General features: G+C 42.0%; 1 protein-coding gene across 1 annotated transcript in view; it reads left to right on the top strand.

Moving 5' to 3' along the window:
- Positions 1-4,357: 4,357 nt before the first annotated feature.
- LOC115145287 (discs large homolog 1-like protein) overlaps positions 4,358-25,557 on the top strand; it is a 205,166-nt gene continuing 183,966 nt past the window's right edge. The window contains exons 1-2 of the mRNA XM_029686743.2: positions 4,358-4,518; positions 22,801-23,106. Of these exons, the coding sequence (XP_029542603.2) occupies positions 4,417-4,518; positions 22,801-23,106 (408 nt within the window). The 5' untranslated portion in view covers positions 4,358-4,416. The remainder of the gene's footprint in view (positions 4,519-22,800; positions 23,107-25,557) is intronic.

Here is a 25,557-nt window from a genome sequence, read left to right as displayed (position 1 = left end):
AGTTTATGTTTTGTCATGACGTGGCCCTTTTTTGGGTATAGCTAGTGGCTTCCTCCTCCCCCTCTCTCTCCTACATCCAGGTACTGTTATCTCAGGTCATACATTCCTGGAGGAGACTCTCTCCCCCTGGCCATGCAGAAAGAGACACAGAGAGAACAAAGGATTTCTAATTTGAACTCCAATATCACCAAAATAATTATTTGATACTCTATGTCCACTCATGAGAAGGTGGGAATGGTCTGTGGACACTTAAGGGACAGGGTATGATGAGTGTGTTTCCTTTGGTGACCTCAGAGAGGACAGGAAACACACATGACTATATCGCTGAATATGTACATTTCTCAATTAGGGGTTTGCATCTACTTGTATAAAATGAATGAGTAAAGATAAAACTATTTGTGAAATGATGTTACATCATGGAAATGATCTGGCATCATGGAACAGCCCTTTTCTACTGTTACAAATAAAAAAAACTCCTGAAGAAATCCTCTTCAGAACATGCTTACTTCGGTCAGCTAAAGGGGCAAAGGTTTGAGTAGAGACCAAAAAAACCTCAGTGTCTGCTAAGGTTACCATGGTTGTTGAATTCCTAACCATACCATGTGGAGCATTGGCTACACAGGTGGAAATGGTTCAACTCTGAGACTATCATTTCCGACAGAATAAGAGCAAATCTTAGATACTTATTACTAGTTTGCAGCTAGAAATTATGTCAACCTGGGACGCGAAGACCAACACCCGCCGGAACAACTATTTTATGAGAACATACTCTGAAGGATACATTCTAACCACCTATGACTTCAGGGAAGCAGCGAGAGAGACGCTCTGATGAACGGACTCTCCGCAGACTGCCGATTCCAACAGAGATCATGACGACACACTGGGCGTAAATATATATTGATTGCAGTTATTCCCGAATGAGTGAGCGTTCATGTGCAAAGGATTAGCATTTCAATGAATATAATTATCAACTGTGTAGTGACTCCTTTTGTCTTTCCCGCCCTTTTCAGTCCACACCCACTTCTCTTTTGTCCGCCAAGCCGTCATATCGGTTTAGCCCACTAGGGAACCTCCCCTATCATTTCCTTGTAATCATATCTACTGTGTTGTTTGTTTATGCATTTCTGTGATTATTTAGTTAGTTAGTAAATAAATGATTAAGACAAATGGTGTATGGATGACTCATAGTAAAGGCTGGGTTCGTGCAGATATCCAACAATTTACGACGTTTGGAATAAGACTAACGTGAGGTAAAGAATAATTCATTCATTAGAAGACTAATTTATCAAATATTAAAATATCTGATGAGTTATATTAGGAAAATTATAACTATGTAATCTGAAGATTTTCCTTGGTGCCCCGACTTCCTAGTTAATTACATTTACATGATTAGTTTAATCACATAATAATAATTACAGAGAATTGATTTGATAAAATAACAGTCTTCACTTTACTGATGCCAAAGACATGACAGTTTTTTTCAAGATGAGTGATGAGAAGAGAATCGTCCAGCCCATTCGATATCACCCCCATATGCCTTGAAATATGCATTGAGATGGATTAAAAGTAAGTTTACATTATAATACTTCTAACAGCCAACGCTCTAGCTCCGCCCACAACTTCTGGAGTTTATAGCATTCCCAGAATGCGTGGATTATTGAGTCATTATTTGTTTTACAATAAAGACAAGACATACCGTTGTATTGTATGATTTGTGGATTTTTTTCTCTTGTATAATATATTCTATACATTAGTTTATCCTGGACTAAACATACATTTTTTTTACTGTAATTTCGTTAGTTATGCTCCAACTTTTCCTCCATCTTGTGCCAACCTCAGTCATTTTTCAGTCTTTGTTCTAATAGTTCATATTTCTTCTAAGAGATTGTGAGTTGGATATGCTCTCAACAAGGTTTTGTACAGTTGAAGTCGGAAGTTTACATACACTTAGGTTGGAGTCATTAAAACTCATTTTTCAACCACTCCACAAATTTCTTGTCAACAAACTATAGTTTTGGCAAGTCGGTTAGGACATCTACTTTGTGCATGACACAAGTCATTTTTCCAACAATTGTTTACAGACAGATTATTTCACTTCTAATTCACTGTATCACAATTCCAGTGGGTCAGAAGTTTACATACACTAAGCTGACTGTGCCTTTAAACAGCTTGGAAAATTCCAGAAAATGAGGTCATGGCTTTAGAAGCTTCTGATAGGCTAATTGAAATCATTTGAATCAATTGGAGGTGTACCTGTGGATGTATTTCAAACCCTACCTTCAAACTCAGTGCCTCTTTTCTTGACATCCCCAAGCATACTTCCAAAGTTGTGGCAAAATGGCTTAAGGACAACAAAGTCAAGGTATTGGAGTGGCCATCACAAAGCCCTGACCTCAATCCGATAGAAAATGTGTGGGCAGAACTGGAAAAGTGTGTGCAAACAAGGAGGCCTACAAACCTGACTCAGTTACACCAGCTCTGTCAGGAGGAATGGGCCAAAATTCACCCAACTTATTGTGGGAAGCTTGTGGAAGGCTACCTGAAACGTTTGACTTAAGTTAAACAATTCAAAGGCAATGCTACCAAATACTAATTGAGTGCATGTAAACTTCTGACCCACTGGGAATATGATGAAAGAAATAAAAGCTGAAATAAATAATTCTCTGAACTATTATTCTGACATTTCACATTCTTAAAATAACTGACCCAGGACAGGGACTTTTTACTATGATTAAATGTCAGGAATTGTGAAAAACTGAGTTTAAATGTATTTGGCTGAGGTGTATGTAAACTTCCAACTTCAACTGTATGTTCTCATTTAAAAAATGATGCCATTAGACAATGTACAGTGGGGCAAAAAAGTATTTAGTCAGCCACCAATTGTGCAAGTTCTCCCACTTAAAAATATGAGAGAGGCCTGTAATTTTCATCATAGGTACACTTCAACTATGACAGACAAAATGAGAAAAAAAATCCAGAAAATCACATTGTAGGATTTTTAATGAATTTATTTGCAAATTATGGTGGAAAATAAGTATATCGCCCAGCCCCATGTAGAAATAAAAATGTTCAGCCTCTTTGGAGGCTCCTTAAGTCTTGTAACTTTCTGCAGGGTTTAACTCCAAGGTGCTCTGCTGGCATGTACTTGCACATTTCCGTAACTTGAGTTATTCTGGCTAAGGCTAGGTCTAGGTTTAGCTCCCTAGGGGTAGCTGAACATGTTTAACTACACCAAGGTTGTGTGCACAATTTGTTTGGGTCTACTATATCTTTGCAGTCCTCTCCCTTTCCCTCTCCATCCTTCTCTTTCTCCTTTCTACTCTTCGGGCTTCCAGTGTGTGCTATAGGGAGAGGTTCATTTCACTATGAGTGTGCTGGTTTGATATGCTCTTGGGCAGCAGCGGGTTGTGAGTGGATAGGTTTCCCTTGACTGCTGAGATCACATCTCCCTTTCCTGGGTAACTTTCTCCTCTCCTCGCTTGTTCAGTTTGTTTGTTTGGTCAGTCCTGTCCACTGGTCTGTGTAATGAGCCCCTTCCCCTCATCTACCCTCTCTCCTCTCTGTTCCTCTCCTCTGTTGTTCAGTATGTTTGTTTGGTCAGTCCTGTCCACTGGGCTGTGTAATAAGCCCCTCCCCCTCATATATAGTCTCTCTCTCTCTCTTTGCTTGCTGCCCATGTTTGTGTTTTTGTGTGTGTGTGTGTGTGTGTGTGTGTGTGTGTGTGTGTGTGTGTGTGAGTGCACAAGTCATGGCAGAGCCTCCACTGCAGCAGGTGGAGAGGTTGTGATGGAATGAGTGGAAACGCAGGATGAGCGAGAACACACACGGTCCCCCGCACCTCCTTCCACATCCATCCCCCCGGCCCAGGGCTCTCTTTCGCTCTCCCTCTCTCCGCCACCATGGTTCTTCCCTCTCTCTCTCTCTCTGAGCTCATTGATCTGACTGCCTCAACGCAAAGCACGAGTCAGCCGAGCAGAGAGCGAGGGAATGAGAGAGAAGTAGAGTGAGAGGCACAGACACAGCCTTTGATAGCTGAGCTGTGAGCTGGGCTCACAGAGAGAGAACTGGGACTGCTGTGCTGTGTACTAAGTAAGGAGAGAGACGGGGGAGACGGAAGGACAGAGACTGACGGAGGGAGGGAGAGAACGAGAGACTGCCTCTACCTTTGACTGCCTACAAGGATTAGGAGGATGGTGGTTGTGATGAAGAAGAGACAGGGGGAGCAGGCTGGAGGCAGGAAGAGCCAGGACTGACAGACCGAAAGAGTGACAGACTGACAGTTGTACAGAGGGTTCCTGGCTCGGGGGTGGGGAGGGTGGGGGTGGGGGGTGGGGGTGTGCAGAGAGAGAGAGAGAGATAGAGAGAGAGATAGAGAGAGAGAAACCATGATGGAGGTGCCCAGGCACTGACAACACTATGACACCCAGCATCAAGCACTCGGATTGTTTTACACCAATGTTGTGCCACTGTAAAGTAGCATGCACCAACAGCACCATCTCGCTTATGTTCGGATGCAAGGTAGGAGACACACACACACACACACACACACACACACACACACACACACACACACACACACACACACACACACACACACACACACACACACACACACACACACACACACACACACACACACACACACACTGTCTGAATACTCTCAGTAATGTAGGGAAACATGGATGAATGGTGGTCAGTATTTGTTTAAATGTGTGTGTGAGTAAGAGGGAGTCTCTGTGTAATGTACTGTAATAGTCAGCCAGATGCAATCTGTGTGTAATATTTGCCATGTGTGTAAAAGAGAAGAGAGAAAGAGATAAAAGGAACGAGAGAAAGGGAAAGAGAGAGAGGGAGAAAAAGATTGTGTGACAGAGGGAGAAAGAGAAATGGAGGAAGAGTTGACCCAAACAGAGCTGTGTTAACCCAAACAGAGCTGACGCACATGCTCCAACAACTCTCGTTAGGCTGCTCAGTCTGTGAGCAGAAGGAATCACCGTGTGTGTGTGTGTGTGTGTGTGTCTGTGTGTGCATGTATGTGTGTGTGTGTGTGTTAAGACCCTCATAGCTTTTAAGATCACATCAAGCATAAATAATGTTTGTATTTCCTTTCTGTGCCTTCACACACGCACACACTAGTGATGTGCTCACTTTAAGAAGCTCACATTGTTAATCTGGTTGGAGTTTAGTCATGTTTTTCTGGCCACGCTAGACTGAAGCTGAATCCTGACACACTGACATATGACAGCCTCTGTGTGTGTGTGTGTGTGTGTGATTAGCTGTTTTTGAGTCTGCTGCATCAAGTCAAGCAGACACAGAGAATGTATCACTCGCAATGTCCTCGCCAAACCAAGTACGCATGTACTGTAGGATGCTTGCTGCATCATAATTAACATGTCATAATATTGATGCACATAAAGCATGCTACCATGCCGTCAGTAGCGCCTCTTAAAATCATCCAAAACAATTATTCTCCATCTTATATGTTTTGCTGCCTTCCTATCGTTCTGTCTGTCTCCTATTTCTGTACATGTTTGTGCTTTTGTGTGTGTGTCCTCCGTGTGTTGTCATCCGCTTTAGAAAACTCACACAGTAAACCAAACAGCTACTTCAGCTGATTACGCAACAACCTCTCGCTCTGTTCCTCTCCTCTGGGGGGTTCCCTGCCTCCCCCATCCCTCCTCCTCACCCCTCTCACTGTCTTATGTCATAACACTCCAGCTAAAGCACTCTGGCTAAAGGCATCAGCATGGTTCAGTTTGGCTGGCGCCTAGCTGAACTTGGCTAGGCGAACCAAACGAGTGTGCTCACATACTCCCTTAAAAGACCTTTGCTTGAGAAATGAGAAAAAGCAGCAGTGGTACTGTTTGTCCATTTTGAGATGCTGTTGCCAATATACACTTCCTTAAAATAGTCAGAAATAATCAAAGATAACTCAAGAAATCGGTCATTAACCTGTTGAGTGTAGGGGGCAGTATTTTGATGTTTGGATGAAACACATACCCAAATGAAACTGCCTATTTCTCAGGTACAGAATCTAGAATATGCATATAATTGTCAGATTAGGATAGAAAACTCTCTAAAGTTTCCCAAACTGTCAAAATATTGTCTGTGAGTATAACAGAACTGATATTTGCAGGCAAAAACCTGAGGAAAATCCAACCAGGAAGTGCCTAAGAGAAACGAATCTCCCTGTTCCATTGCATGCCTTCCCTCTATTTAAAGGGATATCAACCAGATTCCTTTCCCTATGGCTTCCACATGGTATGAACAGTCTTTAGACACAGTTTCAGGCTTTTATTCTGAAAAATTAGCGAGAACGATCACATCGCGTCAGTGGATGGTTGGGTGCCAGCAGAGTTTTGCTTGGAGCAGACATTTTCTCTCTCTCTCTCTCTCCTATTGAATTGATTGATTATTAAAAACGTTTGACATGTTTCTACGAACTTTACGGATACTATTTGGAATTTTCGTCTGCCCCGTCGTGACCGCTCGAGCCTGTGGATTTCTGAACATAACGCGCCAACCAAATGGAAGTATTTTGGATATAAAAATAATCTTCATGGAACAAAAGGAACATTTATTGTGTAACTGAGAGTCTCGTGAGTGCAAACATCCGAAGATCATCATAGGTATTCGATTCATTTTATTGCTTTTCTGACTTTCGTGACCAATCTACTTTGCTGCTAGCTGTTTGTAATGTTTTGTCTACATAAACGCTTGGTATGCTTTTGCCGAAAAGCTTTTTTGAAATCTGACACGCCAGGTGGATTAACAACAAGCTAAACTGTGTTTTGCTATATTGCACTTGTGATTTCATGATTATTATTATTTTTTTTGTCATTTAATTTGAATTTGGCGCTCTGCAATTCAGCAGATGTTGACTAAAATGATCCCGCTAAAGGGATGGGTGTGCCAAGATGTTAATTTGGACTTTTTTGCCAAGGAGATCTTAGTTGCATAATTTTACATCCAACTAAGATTGTTCGTGCAGTATTTGTCATTGAAAAAAATTGCATGAAAACGAGTTGTCTCTCGTTGAACGACAACGAAGACTTTATTGACGAATCCCTACTATTGACCAATCACAGACGGAGGGGCACAGACCTTTGCTACTGACTTCAGCTTGTCTCAACTATCGAACTATCGAAAAAACCCTTTACTGTAGTCCAAAACAAACAAAAAACATCACAATGTGGTCATAATATATGCACAAACTCTTCTGAACTGTTTCTGCTGGGAAGCATGCGGATGCCTTAATTAACACACTCGCCTAGCTCTACACTGGAGAAAATTATCTCTCAGAAGTGTTAGTAGGAAGGCAGGCCAGTACAGTGGACTGGTGGTTTTATTTATGTGAGTCTAACTCTTTGTTTCCCAACTGTTTCAGTGAAGAAAGGACCTCCCATGGCAGAGTGATTACCAGAGCTGTGTGGGTAGGATCAATTCAGTGTTAGTCTTGGTCTCTGAAATCTAACTGGTAGGGTAGAGCTGAGCAAGGCAGTGTAGTGCAGACCAGAGTACATGTTCATGTAATGCTCTGTACGTAATTGGCTGCTGGGTTGGCGTATGTACATGGGAAGGCTCAGGCTGGGTTGGTGTATAAGGGAAGGCTCAGGTTGGGAGTTTGGCTTTTAGAGGAAACCTGAATATGGAATTGCTGAAGACAAGTAACTTAATTAATAGATGAGCCGAGAGACGAAACTCTTCTGTCTGGGTGTCCTCTGTCTGCTGCTGGAGGTTTCTAACTAAATCACAATTATTCAGTGACTGCAGGTTTACTCTTCCCTCTTCCTCCTCCTCCCATCTCATTGCTGTCAGTGTGTAGAGAGATTGGGAGGGGAGCTACTGCTCAGAGCGAACAGAGCTGGAGATGAATAACAGCGCAGAGAGACGAGACAGTTCGATCCATTGCCCATTTCTTACGTTCCACCAACTCCTCCATAGCTCTACAGGAAACAGACTGAGGCCATTCACTGAAACCAACTTACTGAACTGGGGTGTATGCAGAAAAAAGCTGTGTGTGCCTGCGTCCGTGCGTACGTGTGTGCATACGCATGTATGTACAGAACGTGCATATGCATGTACAGTTGAAGTCGGAAGTCTACATACACCTTAGCCAAATACACTTAAACTCAGTATTTCAAAATTCCTGACATTTAATCCTAGTAAAAATACGCTAGTTGGGATCACCACTTTATTTTAAGAATGTGAAATGTCAGAATAATAGTATAGAGAATTATTTATTTCAGCTTTTATTTCATCACATTCCCAGCGGGTCAGAATTTGACATACACTCAATTAGTATGTGGTAGCATTGCCTTTAAATCAGGGGTGTCAAACATACGGCCCGCGGGCCGGAACCGGCCCCCAAGGAGGTTCGATCAGGCCCGCAGGATAATTTGAAAGTGGAAAAAATGCATAAAAGACATGGAATTAATATTTTTAATTCGCTGCAATTCATGGATTATCCGCTAAGGGGCGCACTCTTTCCATCAGAGTAGAAGACAAGCCGCTTCACTGAGACAGACTGAAAACAGCAGACGGTATCAATGCGCCATCTGCTGCTTGTTACGACGTTGTTAATACCTTGGTCTCTACCTCTCCGCTACACCCTCATTAGCCAAAATGTCGTTATCCAAACGGAGAAAAGTAGATAAGGAGTGTAGAATTTTCAAAGAAAAATGGACCACGTCCTATTTATTTACAGAGATGCACGGAAAACCTTCGTGCTTGGTGTGTTTGCAACAAGTTTCGGTATTGAAGGAATATAATATTCGACGCCACTACGAGACTCATCACAGCGAAAAATATGACGGCTTGCAAGGACAACTGAGAAGAGATAAGATTAACGAATTGCTGGCGGGTCTGAGGAAACAGCAGTCAACTTTCATCCAGAGCCGAGAAGTCAGTGAAGCAGCGGTAAAAGCCAGCTACCTAATTGCTAGCGAAATAGCATTAGCATCGAAGCCGTATTCCGACGGTGACTTTGTTAAACGATGCATGATGAAGGCGGCTGAACTTGTATGTCCCGAGAAGCGACAAGCTTTTGCCAATATTAGCCTGACGAGGAATACTATAGCAGAGAGGATTTCGGAACTATCGGCAGATTTAGACAGTCAATTGAAACAGAGAGTCAAGTCATTTATTGCATTTTCCGTGGCAATTGACGAGCACTGACATCACAGACGTGGCCCAACTGGCCATATTTATTCGAGGAGTTGATGAGACATTGACTGTTACTGAAGAGTTTCTTGAGTTGGTGCCAATGATGGACACCACAACAGCCGAGGACATTTTCGGCTCTGTCGTTGCTGCATTGGACAGAGTTGGAGTGGACTGGTCCCGCTGTCAGCCTGGCTACAGACGGCGCGCCATCCATGGTCGGAAAGAAAGCAGGTGTCGCGACAAAGTTCAAAGACAAAGTACAAGCCCTTAATGGAGGAGATCGTTTCTGGACATTTCACTGTATTTTGCACCAGGAGGCATTGTGTTGCAAGTCGCTGAAAATGGACCACGTCATGGAGGTGGTTGTTCGCACTGTAAATTTCATCCGGTCCAGAGGTCTGAACCATCGTCAGTTTGACAAACTTCTCAGCGACAGCAACATTACCCACAGCCTGCCATACCACACTGAAGTGAGATGGTTAAGCCGAGGCGCTGTGCTGAGGCATTTCTTTGATCTACGAGAGGAAATCGGACAGTGCATGGAGAAAAAGGAAAACCGGTGTTGGAATTACAATCTCAGGAATGGCTACGGGACCTTGCATTCTTGGTTGATATTACTGAACACTTGAACAATCTGAACAAAATGTTGCAAGGCCGCAAAAAGTTGTCACACAGTTTTCTGACAACATACATGCATTTAAGTTGAAGCTGACTTTGTGGGAGATGCAACTGGCAAATGGCAACCCTGCTCATTTCCCCTGTCTGAGAGATGTGTGTGTGACCAGACCTGATGCGGACATGAAACGGTACAAAGACAAAATTGCAGGACTACTGCGGGAGTTTGAGAAACGTTTTCAGGTATTTGGTGAACTTGAGACAGAATTTTCAGTTTTTCGCTCACCTTTCACAGTTAAAGCTTCTGATCTGCCGGTCGAAATTCAGCTAGAGATAATTGATTTGCAGTGTGATGCAGATTTGAAGGGCAAATTTGCCTCTGTAGGTCTGGACAGATTTTATCAGTATCTACTACCAGGGTACCCCAAATTAACAGCCCTGGCTGCTAAAATTTTGTGCATGTTTGGGACAACCTACCTTTGTGAACAAATTTTCTCAGTGATGAATATCAATAAAACAAAAATGCGTTCAAGGCTCACAAACAAGCACTTAAATGACATTCTGAAAGTGACAGCTAGTCAGGACATGACACCTGGTGTTGATGCACTTGTACAGGCCAAAAGATGCCAAGTTTCAGGAACAAATACAAGTCCAGACTAGACTAACACCTTTAAAATGCTGCCTTAGATACTGTTTGCATTGAAAGAATACAGCTCTGTGAAGATGAATCCTTACTGTGGTGATTTAAAAAATTTGCACTTTAATGTTAGTCAGCAGCTTCAAAACAAAAGTTGTGTGATGGAATTCTACTGTTCATACAACTCCATACATTTTCAATTTCGTGGAGCAGTGTAGCAGAGTATGGTATAATTTTAATGGTCCGGCCCACTTGACATCTCCCTAGGCCGTATGTGGCCCACGATGCGAAATGAGTTTGACACCCCTGCTTTAAATGGTTTAATTTGGGTCAAACGTTTCAGTTAGCCTTCCACAAGCTTCCCACAATAAGTTGGTTGAATATTGGCCCATTCCTCCTGACAGAGCTGGTGTAACTGAGTCAGGTTTGTAGGCCTCCTTGCTCGCACACGCTTTTCCAGTTCTGCCCACACATTTTCTATAGGATTGAGGTCAGGGCCATTTAAGGATCAGGGCCACTTTTTTTCAATTTTCGCCTAAAATGACATACCCACATCTAACTGCCTGTAGCTCAGGACCTGAAGCAAGGATATGCATATTCTTGATACCATTTGAAAGGAAACACTTTGAAGTTTGTGGAAATGTGAAATTAATGTAGGAGAATATAATGCATTAAGATAATACAAAGAAAAAAACAACTGTTGCTTTTTTTGTTCCATCATCTTTGAAATGCAAGAGAAAGGCAATTATCTGATTTAGGACTAGGCACAATTTAGATGTTGGCCACTAGGTTACAGCAGTGTATGTGCAACGTTTTAGACTGATCCAATGAACCATTGTATTTCTGTTCAAAATGTTGTATCAAGTCTTTTTTCTTCTTCTTTTTTTCACCTTTATTTAACTAGGCAAGTCAGTTAAGAACAAATTCTTATTTTCAATGACGGCCTAGAAACAGTGGGTTAACTGCCTGTTCAGGGGCAGAACGATTTGTACCTTGTCAGCTCGGGGATATAACCTTGCAACCTTTCGGTTACTAGTCCAACGCTCTAACCACTAGGATACCCTGCCACCCCAGTCTGCCCAAATATGCCTAATTAGTCAATATATACATGTTTCATGTTTCTTTAAGAGCTTGAGGCCATTCTACTGCCAATGTTTGTCTATGAAGATTGCATGGCTGTATGCTCGATTTTATACACCTGTCAGCAACGGATGTGGCTGAAATAGCCGAATTTGAAGGAGTGTATAGTGTAGCTGCCATCTGATGGGCCTACCTACCGTACTGTACAGATCCCCCAGCATGCGTGTGCAATGGCAGAGTGGTACAACCTGCCATGTGGCATCCTGTCAAACAGCTAACCACCCACTCAGATGCTCTCAGGTTGTAGCTATAGCAAACCATGATACAAACTGAGCAGGCTACAAACAGACGTACCATTTCTATTCTGTCCTTTGTGAGTCTAGCTGGGCTTGTTTTGCCAGGCTATGTGACTGTGTGTGAGAGGCGGGGGCAGAAATAGGCAGGGTTTGCACGTGTGTATGTGTGTGTGTATGAGAGAGAGAGAGCTGAGGGGGGCGTCCCATAGCCAGAAGGGTACTGAAGGCCTCTCTCTCCTCTCTCTCAATCTCCAGTCAGGCAGCCCAAACCAGCCCTGGCACAATGACTCAAAACCTCACACATCATGTCTGCTCCAGTCGTTACACTCTACTGCATGACACTAATTTACATAAGAGCCTGAGCCTCCCACTCAAACATAGGTATATTTATGGCTTGTTTCCCCGGTCCTCGAGGTACAGCACACAAAACAAGTGAGTGAGTGAGAGAAATCCGGAGAGAGGAGTGAGAGGAGAGGAGGAAAAGTGAAAATGTATAGAGAAGGAGAAGATAAGAGAATGAGATGATTAGCAGCATCTGATGTGAGGCTCATTACGGAAGCCAAGAGACAAGGGGTTTTGCTCGCCTGAGATAGAGTATCTCATGATAAGCTGTAGATCACACTATTTACCAAGAGTTTTCATCTTTATTTTTCGTAACTGTCGACATATTACCACAAATGGATGCTGGCACTAAGACCGCACTCAATGAGCTTCATATGGCCATAAGCAAACAGGAAAATACTCATCCAGAGGTTGGCGCTCCTAGTGGTCGGGGACTTTAATGCAGGGAAACTCAAATCTGTTTGACATAATTTCTACCAGCATGTTAAATGTGCAATCAGAAGGAAAAACAACTCTAGACCACTTTTACTCCACACACAGAGACATGTACAAAGCTCTCCCTCGCCCTCCATTTGGCATATCTGACCATACAGTAGTTCTATATTCCTGATTCCTGCTTACAAAGAAAAACGAAAGCATGAAGCACCAGTGACTAGGTCAATAAGAAAGTGGTCAGATGAAGCAGATGCTAAGCTACAGGACTCTTTTGCTAGCACAGACTAGAATATGTTCTGGGAATCATCCGATGACATTGAGGAGTACATCACATCACTCACTGGCTTCATCAATAAGTGCATTGATGATGTCATCCCCACAGTCACCGTACGTACCCCAACCAGAAGCCATGGATTACAGACAACATCTGTACTGAGCTAAAGGGAGCTGCCGCTTTCAAGGAGTGGGACTCTAACCAAGTAGCTTATAAGAAATCCTGCTATGCCCTCTGACGAACCATTAAACAGGCAAAGGGTCAATACAGGACTAAGATTGAATCGTACTACACCGACTCCGACGCTCATCGGATGTAGCAGGGCTGGCAAACTATTACAGACTACAAAGGGAGGCACAGCCGCGAGCTGCTCAGTGACACGAGTCTACCAGACGAGATAAACTACTTCTATGCTCGCTTCGAGGCATTTAAAACTGAAGCATGCATGAGAGCATCAGCAGTTATGGACGACTGTGTGATCACGCTCTCCGTAGACGATGTGAGTAAGAACTTTAAACAGGTCAACATTCACAAGGCCGCAGGGCCAGACGGATTACCAGGATGTGTACTCTGAGCATGCGCTGACCAACCGGCATGTGTCTTCACTGATATTTTCAAACTGTCCCTAACTGAGTCTGTAATACCAACATGTTTCAAACAGACCACCATAGTCACAGTTGCCGATGACACAACAGCCTGATCACCAACAATGATGAAACAGACTATAGCAGGGGTGTGCAACTCCAGTCCTCGGGGGTCTGATTGGTGTCACACTTTTCTCCATCCATAGCAAACACAGCTGATTAATCAAATTGCATTCTAAACTGAAGATAATGATCAGGTGATTATTGGAGTCAGGTGTGTGTTAGCTGGGGTTGGGGTAAAACTGTGAAACCAATCGGGCCCCAGAGGACTGGAATTGCCCACCCCTGACCTATAGGGAGGAGGTCAGAGACCTGGCTGTGAGGTGCCAGGACAACAACCTCTCCCTCAACATGATCAAGACAAAGGAGATGATTGTGGAAAAGGAGATAATCTCATCGACGGGGCAGCAGTGAAGCAGGTTGAGAACTTCAAGTTCCTTGGTGTCCACACCACCAACAAACTATCATGTCGTGAAGAGTCGTGAAGAGGGCACGACAAAGCCTATTCCACCTCAGGAGACTGAAAAGATTTGGCATGGGTCCTCAGATCCGCAAAGGGTTCTACAGCTGCACCATCGAGAGCATCCTGATGGGTTGTCTCACTGCCTGGTATGGCAACTGCTCGGCCTCCAACCGCAAGGCACTACAGAGGGTAGTGCATATGGCCCAGTACATCACTCACTAGGGACAAGCTTCCCGCCATCCAGGACCTCTATTCCAGGCGGTGTCAGAGGAAGGCCCTAAAAATTGTCAAAGACCCCAGCCGCCCTAGTTATAGACTGTTCTCTCTGCTATCGTACGGCAAGCGGTAGTCTAGGCTTCTCAACAGCTTCTACCCCATACGACTTTTGAACTGCTAATCAAAAGGCTACCCAGACCACTCTTATATGCTGTTGCTACTCTCTGTTTATTATCTATGCATGGTCACTTTAACTCTACCTACATGTACATATTACCTCGATTACCTCGACTAACTGGTGCCCTCGCACATTGACTCTGTACTGGTACCCCCAATATATAGCCTCTTATTTTGTTTTAACTCATCAATTTTTTACTTAACACGTTTTTCTTCTTAACTTCTTAGCATTGTTGGTTAAGGGCTTGTAAATAAGCATTTCACTGTATGGTGTTGTATGTGACAAATAACTTTTGATTTGATTTGACAAAAATGACATTCTAGACGATTCTGCGCTCCCAACTTTGTGGCAATAGTTTGGAGAAGGGCCTTTCCTGTTTCAGCATGACAATCGCCCCATGCAGAAAGCGAGGTCCATACAGAAATGGTTTGTCGAGATCGGTGACCTCACCCCATCGAACACCTTTGGGATGAATTGGAACGCCTACTGCGAGCCAGGTCTAATAGCCCAACATCAGTGCCCAAACGCACTAATGCTCTTATGGCTGAATGGAAGTCCCCACAGCAATGTTCCAACATCTAGTGGAAAGTTGACCAAACTGCAGTCAGGTCAAGACCCTGGTGAGGACAACGAGCATGCAGATGAGCTTCCCTGAGACGGTTTCTGACAGTTTGTGCAAAAGTTATTTGGTTGTGCAAACCCAGTTTCATCAACTGTCCAGGTGGCTGGTCTCAGACAATCCACCAGGTGAAGAAGCCAGATGTGGAGGTCCTGGGCTGGCGTGGATACAAGTGGTCTGAGGTGTTGAAACTGAGTGGACTTCCCTAAATTCTCTAAAATTATGTTGGAGGAGACTTATGGAAGAGAAATGAACATTAAATTGTCTGGCAACAGCTCTGGTCGACATTCCTGCAGTCAGCATGCCAATTGCATGCTCCCTCAACTTAAGACATCTGTGGCATTGTGTTGTGTGACAAAATGTTGAAGGAATTTAATTCCTCTGTTTTAATTCCCAATCAAAATTAAACACTCTGTCAATTCATAAGGATTTGTATGACCCTTATTTTATAGGAATGGACAGAGTCCCGGTCTTAAAGTCAAGTAACAGTCTTTATTCAAGAGAGTACTGAGTTCATACACATTTTACCTCAGGTTATAAACTGAAAATGACGTCAGTGTTTTCTAAATGTTCCGTCTCTTCTTGACACTGGTAGAAAGGCCCTATAGTTCTCAAGCCTTCCCTCCTCGCCTAGAGCCAAGGTCAGTCAGTGTAGATAAGCTAGACAGTCTGGAGATTGTTCATTAATTTGTACAAAGGAACAGACCGCCATTGTTCTAACTTTTGCCCACGTTCACACACACACATTATTTTCACTACTGGGATCAAGAATGAAAACTCATACATATACAGTAACATTTAGTATTCTGATTAGTACATGTATAGTAACATAATAGTATTTGGATTAGTCAGTCCTGATTGAAATGTATACATAATTAGTCATCATTGATAACAATTCCCTTAACACAAAACTGCACAATTTTGAGTGTCCTTTTATTGTCCCCAGCACAAGGTGCACCTTTTTAATGATCATTATTGTTTAATCAGCTTCTTGATATGCAACACCTGTCAGGTGGATGGATTACCTTTGCAAATGATAAATGCTCATTTAACATCTTGACGCACCCATCCCGTTAAGCGGGATCATTTTCATCAACATCCGCTGAATTGCAGAGCTCCAAATTCAAATTGAATTACTAAAAATATTTAATTGTCATGAAATCACAAGTGCAATATAGCAAAACACAGCTTAGCTTGTTGTTAATCCACCGGGCATGTCAGATTTCAAAATAGCTTTTCGGCAAAAGCATACCAAACGTTTATGTAAGGACATCTCTCTCAGCAGACAAAACATTACAAACAGCTAGCAGCAAAGTAGATTGGTCACGAAATTCAGAAAAGCAATAAAATGAATTGCTTACCTTTGATGATCTTCGGATGTTTGCACTCACGAGACTCCCAGTTACACAATAAATGTTCCTTTAGTTCCATAAAGATTATTTTATATCCAATTGGTCCATTTGGTTTGCGCGTTATGTTCAGAAATCCACAGCTTGAGCGGTCACGACGGGGCAGACAAAAATTACAAATAGTATCCGGAAAATTTGTAGAAACATGTCAAATGTTTTTTATAATCAATCCTCAGGTTGTTTTTACAATATATAATCGATAATATTTCAACCGGACTGTAGCTTCTTCAATAGGAGAGAGAGAGAAAATGTCTGCTCCACTCTGTTGGCGCATGCAAAACGCTGCTGGCACCCAGCCATCCAATGACGCGATGTGATCTTTCTCGCTCATTTTTCAGAATAAAAGCCTGAAACTATGTCTAAAGACTTCACACCATGAGGAAGCCATAGGAAAAGGAATCTGGTTGATATCCCTTTAAATGTAGGGAAAACATGCAATGGAACAGAGAGCTTTCAGGAAAAATAGCACTTCCTGGTTGGATTTTCCTCAGGTTTTTGCCTGCAATATCAGTTCTGTTATACTCACAGACAATATTTTGACAGTTTTGGAAACTTTAGAGTGTTTTCTATCCTAATCTGACAATTATATGCATATTCTAGATTATGGCCTGAGAAATAGGCAGTTTCATTTGGGTACGATTTTCATCAAAACATCAAAATACTGCCCCCTACACTCAACAAGTTAACAGGGATTCAAGCAAATTTGCGCACAACATTTGAGATAAATAAGCTTTTGATGCATATGGAACATCTCTAGGATCTTTTATTTCATCTCATGAAACATGGGACTAACACTTTACATGTTAAGTTTATATTTTGGTTCAGTATATATATTTTTGAACGACTCTTCAGGTTTGTTTGAGTGCCTTGTCAATGAAGTCCCTCTTTTCTCTCTTGTCCTTCGAGCACATATTCATTAGGCCTAGTTGATAAGTGAGCGTAGTTTGCGACCAATGTTTTATATTAATACACTAGATGACTAACAGGGGGTGCTGTTTTTAAACCCCCATGCCTCCATCTTGGGATTCTCCCACCATTGTAAAGAATTATTTTGTATGCTATAGAAATGTATTTATTAAATGGATACTTTGGGATTTTGGCAATTAAGCCCTTTATCTAATTCCATAGAGTCAATGAACTCATGGATACCATTTTTATGTCTGCATTCAGTATGAAGGAAGTTATAGGTAGTTTCGCAAGCCAATGCTAATTAGCCGTCGCGCAATGACTGGAAGTCTATGGTATCTACTAGCATGCTTTGCACTAATGCTATATATGTATATAGAAAAAGATTTTCTTTAAAGTATAGTTTTTTTTAAAGTTCGAACGTTACTGTCCCCACTTCAACAACAAAATGTTTAAATACATGTAATTTTGATTTAATTGAAGTACTGTATAATTCCATTAATTCCTATGGAGGACTGCTCCTTCTGAGGAGTGCCAATACGTCCGACCAGTGGCTTCAAAGCCTCTCATTGGCAAATACATAGCATCAGCAAGCCAGGGTTCGTGTACATCATTGTTTGCAATTCATCAATTAATTAATTAATTCAGTCATGAGAATGCATGTTTACGCCTATGCCAGGCAGTGTGATAGTTTAATAAATCAACTCCAGCACCCCTGATGAATAGAAGCGTGAGAACTTCCCATTCCATTCTCTCTCATCTAATCCTTAAGGCATCCATCCGCATGCTTCCCATCGGTCTTCGGCAGAGAGTTTTTTCGGCTGTTCGTGCACATTTTTTTTTCTTGAAGCAAGTCAAAGTTCGGTAGCTGGAGTCTTTGCCCATTTGTCGGTGATTGGTCAACTGTAGGAATTCTTCAATTAAGTGTTTATTGTCATTCAACGAGAGATCGTTTTCATGCATATTTTTCACTTGAGTAATACTGATGTAAAATTGCGCGACTAAGATCTCCTCTGCAAAAAAATCAAACATTTATGACAGATTTCTTAAGTTATCTTTGACTAATTTGGACTATTTTGAGGAAGTGTATACCAGCTACGACGTCTGACGATGGACAAACAGCACTATTTTGTCTCATTTTTCAAGTGAAGATATTTTAAGGAAGTATGTGAGCACACTCGATCGGTTCGGGCTAGGTGCCAGCCAGACTGAAGCATGCGGAAGGCTTTAATCTGGCTAACATGTAATGCTCAGCTTCTGGCTCAGCTCCTGACTTCAGTCTGCAATGAGTCGGCACAATGCATTGATAATGAAGGGGGCTGTGCTTTTACTGTTTGGCTCTCCGCTGTCATTCTCACTCAAACACCCACAGCAACACACAGCCCCTGAGCCCCACCCCTTTACATTACAACGGTTGAATTTTCAAATCCAAACAAATCCAAAAATTACATTTTTTTTTCAGCTAGGTTATGCACACACTCTTTCAAACACAGATGTACAGTCTAACACAGTGGTATTTCCACTTTTTCAGCAGGGACACACCACCCCATATCTCTTCCACACAACCACACATTTTTACATCAACAAATAACCTTCAATTAATTACATTTTCATCTCTCTATTCAAAATGAAGAGAACCAATGAATACATTTACTCAATAGCATTTTATTTTTCAATGTTTTTTTTATGATACTTTTTTTATGTGCAGAACCCACTGCAATTGCCAGCGACTCCAACTTTGAATGCCTCTGCTCTAAAAATGGAATGAACATTATCTCACAAAGCTACAGTATCAGGAGCACCAGTCTGCTTGTGATAATGATGAAGCAGAATGTAAACAGCTCAACTGAGCATACACATTCCCATTCGAACATCAAGTAATTTAGCAGTAGTACACATCCCAGAACTAATGTACTGTATCTTTGTGGGGTGTGTGAATATACCAGGGCATATTACTGCTGTTTGTGCCCTCTGCTCTAAACCGGATTAGTACTGTGAGCTCACTGAGTCTTATTTTTAGATGATTGACAGGGCTGGGAGGAGGGGAGAAGAGGAAACTGGAATGGGTTGACCCAGGAAGCAAATACAATACTTCTACTTACATCCTCTACCATTTGTATACGCTTTTCCTTAATGGCATGCTACATAAGTGTATTTTTAAATGTTTTGGATGGCCATGTTCCCGTTGCATTTTGAATGTTCTCACAATCAAATGGGAGCCAGCCAAAATGGTTCTGATTGGGTTGTTTCTTATTAGCTGGCATAGCTAATCTGCATAGTAAATTGCATGTCTGTTGTCCATCTAAGCACAAATGGTGTAGTCTTTGGTTAGAGTGCCTTCTATTGACCCCATGAAGCCAGAGTAGCCTTCTGAGGGGTCAGTTGGTTAAAGGTCAGACAGAGTGGATAAATTGCAGTATGGCTAGAGGAGAGGGATGGGATGGCACATACTTCCTGAGGCTGGCAGCTGAGTTGACACCGCAGCCGTAAACGGACTGCATTAAGAGTGTGTTTGAGTGTGTATGTAGGGGAATTTTAAATAATTTCACTATTTTATATCATTTCCTAAGATGTTTTGGGATATCCGGATAGTTGATAGCGTGTTTTTTGTAACTTTGTTTATACTTGGACACTTGTTTGATGCGCAGCCTGCGCAACTCGAGAGAGACGGTGTGCGCTCCAGAATGGTGGGGGATGGGCAGGGGGCAGTGGTGTGTGTGACACCGGAGGGAGAGAGAGAAAAAGTAGCCACTGACTTCCGCTACAAACTTGTAAATGCAACAGGTTATCTCCACTACATGACCAAAAGTATGTGTACACCTGCTTATCGAACATCTCATTCAGAAATCATGGGCTTTCATTTCGAGTTGGTCCCCCGTTTTTTGCTATAACAGGCTCCACTCTTCTGGAAATACTTTCCACTAGATGTTGGAACATTGCTGTGTGGGCTTGCTTTCATTCAGCCACCAGAGCACTGGTGAGGTCGGGAACTGATGTTGGGCGATTAGGCCTGGATTGCAGTCGGCATTCCAATTCATCCCAAAGGTGTTCAACGGGGTTGAGGTCAGGGCTCTGTTCAAGCCAGTCAAATTATTCCACACAGATCTCGACAAACCATTTCTCTATGGACCTCACTTTGTGCACACTGGCATTGTCATGCTGAAACAGGAACGGGCCTTCCCCAAACTGTTACTACAAGTTGGAAGCAGAGAATCGTCTAGAATGTCATTGTATGTTGTAGCATTAAGATTTCCCTTCACTTGGAACTAAGGGGCCTTTCCACTGCTTCCACTGTTTCCACTGCTCCAGAGTCCAATGGCGGTGAGCTTTACACCACTCCAGCCGACACTTGGCATTTAGCATGGTGATTTTAGGTTTGTGTGCAGCTGCTCGGCCATGGAAACCCATTTCATGAAGCTTCCAACGAACAGTTCTTGTGCTGACGTTGCTTCCAGAGTCAGTTTGGAACTCGGTAGTGAGTTTTGCAAATGAAGAAAATACAATTTTCACGCTCTATGCACTTCAGCACTCAGCAGTCTCGTTCCGTGTGACGAACTGACTTGTTGGAAATTCTACTTGTTGCCATTCTATGACGGTGCCACGTTGAAAGACACTGAGCTCTTCAGTAAGGCCATTCTGCTGACAATGTTTGTCTATGGAGATTGTATGGCTTTAGGCTCAATTTTATACACCTGTCAGCAACAGGTGTGGCTCAAATAGCCAAATCCACTCATTTGAAGGAGGGTTAACATACAATACTTTTGTGTGTATATAGTATATCATCCCATCTGACAGTGCCTATCTTTACTGCATCAAATCTATTTAAACATGCTAGTTAAGATAGCCAGTTACCAAGACTAGCTGAGGGTATTTTGCTGCGCTCCCCATCCTTGTCTACAACAACTCCATTCAGATTAAACAACAGCCTACCTGTCGGTTGCTCGTTGTAGCCTACTCCTTTTCATTTAGCTAACTTAATTCCGTAATTGTAGTCCATCTTGCCATGCCAAGAGTTTGCAAAGGGTGGCTACGTTGAAGAACATCAAATATCAAATATGTTTTGATTAAAAGAAAAATGGGTTACTACATGATTCCATATGTGTTATTTCATCGTTTTAATGTCTTCGCTATTAATCTACAATGTAGAAAATAGTAAAAATAAAGAAAAACCCTTGAATGAGTAGGTGTCAGTTTGGACACTACTCATTCATTCAAGGGTTTTTCTTTCTTTTTACTGTTTACTGACTGTTACTGTTGATAATTGTATTTAATTGAGACAAAGCCTTTTCATTGTAAAAAAAAAAAAAAATTCTCAAATGAATACTATCTCAAGTATTCGTAAACTAACGTCCGTTCAGATATTCAAATATTAGAATAACCGTGCCCATCCCTAGCAATTGCTGATTTTGCTATTGTTCCTGGAATGTGCTTGCTAAAAACAAGCACCTTATAGTTGAAGGTTATTTTCTTGAGTCCTGAAAGTGCATTGAAAATATTTTGTAACTGTGCATACTTTGGAGAGATGTGTGACCACCTGGAGACACCAGTTTAGACCCCTTATTGACAAATGCTGCGAAAATAATGTTTGGATGATTTGGATGATGAACTGTTGCGTCCTCACCTTTTGTTCTGATAATTTCCCCATAATCTCCAAAGTGCTCCCTTTCAATTGCCACCATGGTTATGCCTATGCTTCTCATATTTCTTCTGTTTGAAGCATTTCAATTTGACCCTGTTCACATATGCCAATTCTCAAGAGTGTAAAGGGTTAAAAATCGCAATACTGCTGATTTCCATTTCTCCCTGGTAGTTAATTCATTGGCCAATCACTGGTCACTGATTGCCCAGAGAGTCCAAATAACTGGTGTTTTTTCCATGGTCTGAATAAATCCCACTACCTGTCTGGTAGTCCTGTAGCGGTGCTGTGTTGGTTGATTGGGTGGCTATGTGCTGTCCCAGTGAGAGGCAGTGGTCAAAGTGAAAGGGAAGGGTTTTAGATGTGATCATGCTGTGTATTTTCTCAGCAACATTATTTTATTATTATTTGTTATGGCTATATCATCATGGAACAATGGGAAACACTCCTAAAGCTATTAGCGCCACACTGGTCCTACACCTGGGCTGCCCTACAGATAAAAAAAACACACACACACACACACACACACACACACACACACACACACACACACACACACACACACACACACACACACAGAGAGAGAGAGACACACACACACCTCACACAGCGTGTATGCTCAGCGTGATGGAACAAAGTCTGTTTGATCTTCATACAGTTCTAGCTGAGTGACATTAAGCCCATTTAGAAGTGCTTAGTCCTCTTCCACTGTGACCTGAAAACTAACAGAAACCTGTCCCTCTCCCCTCTTTCCCCTTCACTTCTCTATTTTATCTTTGCCTCTCACTCCCTTTTTATCTCTTCCTTTCCTCTCACTATCCCATCTCTTGCCCTCTTCTCTCTGTCTTCCCCCTCTCTCTCCCCCCTTCATCTACCACTCTGCAGAAGTACAGGATTCAGGATGAAGATAGTTCAACCCCCCAGCAGGACCATGGTCAGTCCCAGGCCTGTCCTCAGCACCCCTACCCTGGCTTGGAGGGCAGTGAGAGGGAGCTGCCGGGTAGCCACCACGGGACCCTCCGCAGCCACCATGGAACCCTGGACAGGCACCACCACAACAGGGGAGAGAGAGAGGGCACGGAGGGCAGGGGAGAGGGACTGCCAGAGCTGGCCCAGGTAGCAGAGAAGAAACTGTCCCGAATAGAGAACGTTCACGGATACGTCTCCCATGCACACATCTCCCCTACGAAGGTAGGACACAGCTATGTACTGTACATGTGTGAAATGTTAACACAGAGAAACATGCAATACATTATTGCATGCAACATGAATGTGAAACGTAGCCTTTGTTGATGTACTGTATGACCCTGCTCCCCCTCCGTCCTCTTCTTCTTTCTCTTTATCTGGTCTCCACTTTCCTATTTACACACACTGTATCTTATCCCACACTCTTAGCACACACTCATACACAATATCATAATGGAATCCCCCTGCAGTGCTTGCATCAACACACAAAGCATAAGAGGAATGAGAAATTCTTCCATGACTGTTTAAACACATCTCAATGTTTGCATAGACTCCCCCCAGCAAACCGGGAACATTCCCAGAACATTAGCTAAGATTATAGTTAAGGTTTTATCAGATAATGGTTTTGACAACAATATATTGTTTTATGTTTTTTAATTTAAATATTCTCTTTTTTGTGCTGAATTTTACCCCTTTTTCTCCCCAATTTCGTGGTATCCAATTGTTTTAGTAGCTACTATCTTGTCTCATCGCTACAACTTCCGTACAGGCTCGGGAGAGACGAAGGTTGAAAGTCATGCATCCTCTGATACACAACCCAACCAAGCCGCACTGCTTCTTAACACAGCGCGCATCCAACCCGGAAGCCAGCCGCACCAATGTGTCGGAGGAAACTGTATTGTAGACTGTATTGAAGTCCCACTACAAGGTGTGAAAGATACACATGGCATTTTAATTTGATTCATATGATACTGAAAAGCATTTAATCATACAAACACAAGTTTTACCATTCATTTGTTGACAAACTGCACATTATTTCATGGTCCTCTGGGCCTCTGTACGCCTATGTAGACATTCCAGAAAAAATCAGACATTTCCCGGTACAATAGTAATTTACAACATTAACAATGTCTACACTGTATTTCTGATCAATTTGATGTTATTTTAATGGAAAAATAAATAGCTTTTCTTTAAAAAACAAGGACATTTCTAAGTGACCCCAAACTTTTGAATGGTAGTGCACATAGCAAGGCTGCCTTTCCCCTGGCCTTTTACCAGACCACCCAAAAATGGGGGAGTAGTAGTTCACAAATTGATTTTATCATGCAGAAAAAACATGAAGATGACAAAATTAAAATTAAATAATGTGCAGATTGTCAACATCTGTGTAAAAAAAAAATTGGTTGTGCTTGTGTGATTAAATGCTGTTCAAATGTCCTATGAAGGTGAATTGCCATTAAATCTGGAGAGAAACATAATAGGGATGTATTCCAACCTGCCTTGCTATGCTTTAGGGAGCTACAAATGTGCATGCTGAGAATGTTGTCGTAATATTTGGTAAAACGTATGTTCTTGCAATGTTCTGAGGACCTCCAAGACAATGTAAAATGTATATTGCGTGACCATCAATCAAATATGCTATGAACATCATAAAAACTGACTTTTTTGGAAATTGTGCAACATTGTGGGAATGTTCTGTGCAATGATGTGAATGTCACAATAATATTCTTGCAACATCCCAGACAACTCCCATAACTTAATTAACCTTAACCTTTAAAGAACCTGGACCAGGTGTTATGTCAACATTCTTACAGCATTATAGGAATGTCCTGTGCAACATAACTTAAACATTTTATGAAGATCACCACAACTGAGCATATTTTGTGTTTCGTGAACCTATCTCTTGTAATATACCCACACTGTTCCCACAACCAAATTACATGATATGGGAACATTTAAAAAAAAAACGAAAAACTCAGTAAGGCTGTTCTGTCAACATTCTTGCAACATCAAAGGAATGTTTTGTGCAACCTGATACAAGCGTTATCTGAATGTCAGCACAACTGGACAGTTTTAGTGTTGTGGGAACCTATCTCTTGTCATATCCCAACAATGTTGACATATCCTAAAGACACGTTCTGGGACCTGTTAAAGAACCGCCAAAATGTGTTCTGGGAATGTTCTTGTAACATCAGGTGAATGTTTTTTAACACCCTAAACGAAACATCGTAGAATCATCCGCACAACTGAAAAAAAAATTGTATTGGTATTTGTATTTATTAAAGATCCCCATTAGCTGCTGCCAAGGCAGTTATTTAAACAACTTATTATGGCTGCAATCCCGTTAAAATTAACGGGATCGATATGACAACAGCCAGTGAATGTGCAGGGCGTCAAATTCAAAACAACAGAAATCTCATAATTAAAATTACTCAAACATTTTATACCGTTTTAAAGGTAATCTTGTTGTTAATCCCACCACAGTGTCCGATTTCAAACAGGCTTTACAGCGAAAGCACCACAAACGATTATGTTAGGTCACCACCAACTCACAGAAAAACACAGCCATTTTTCCAGCCAAAGAGAGGAGTCACAAAAAGCACAAATAGAGATAAAATGAATTGCTAACCTTTGATGATCTTCATCAGATGACACTCATAGGACTTCATGTTACAC

The sequence above is a fragment of the Oncorhynchus nerka genome, linkage group LG17 (assembly GCF_034236695.1).
Source record: "Oncorhynchus nerka isolate Pitt River linkage group LG17, Oner_Uvic_2.0, whole genome shotgun sequence".
Lineage (NCBI taxonomy): Eukaryota > Metazoa > Chordata > Actinopteri > Salmoniformes > Salmonidae > Oncorhynchus > Oncorhynchus nerka.
Note: the sequence above shows the minus strand (reverse complement) of the source record. Positions and strands in the feature narration are given on the sequence as shown.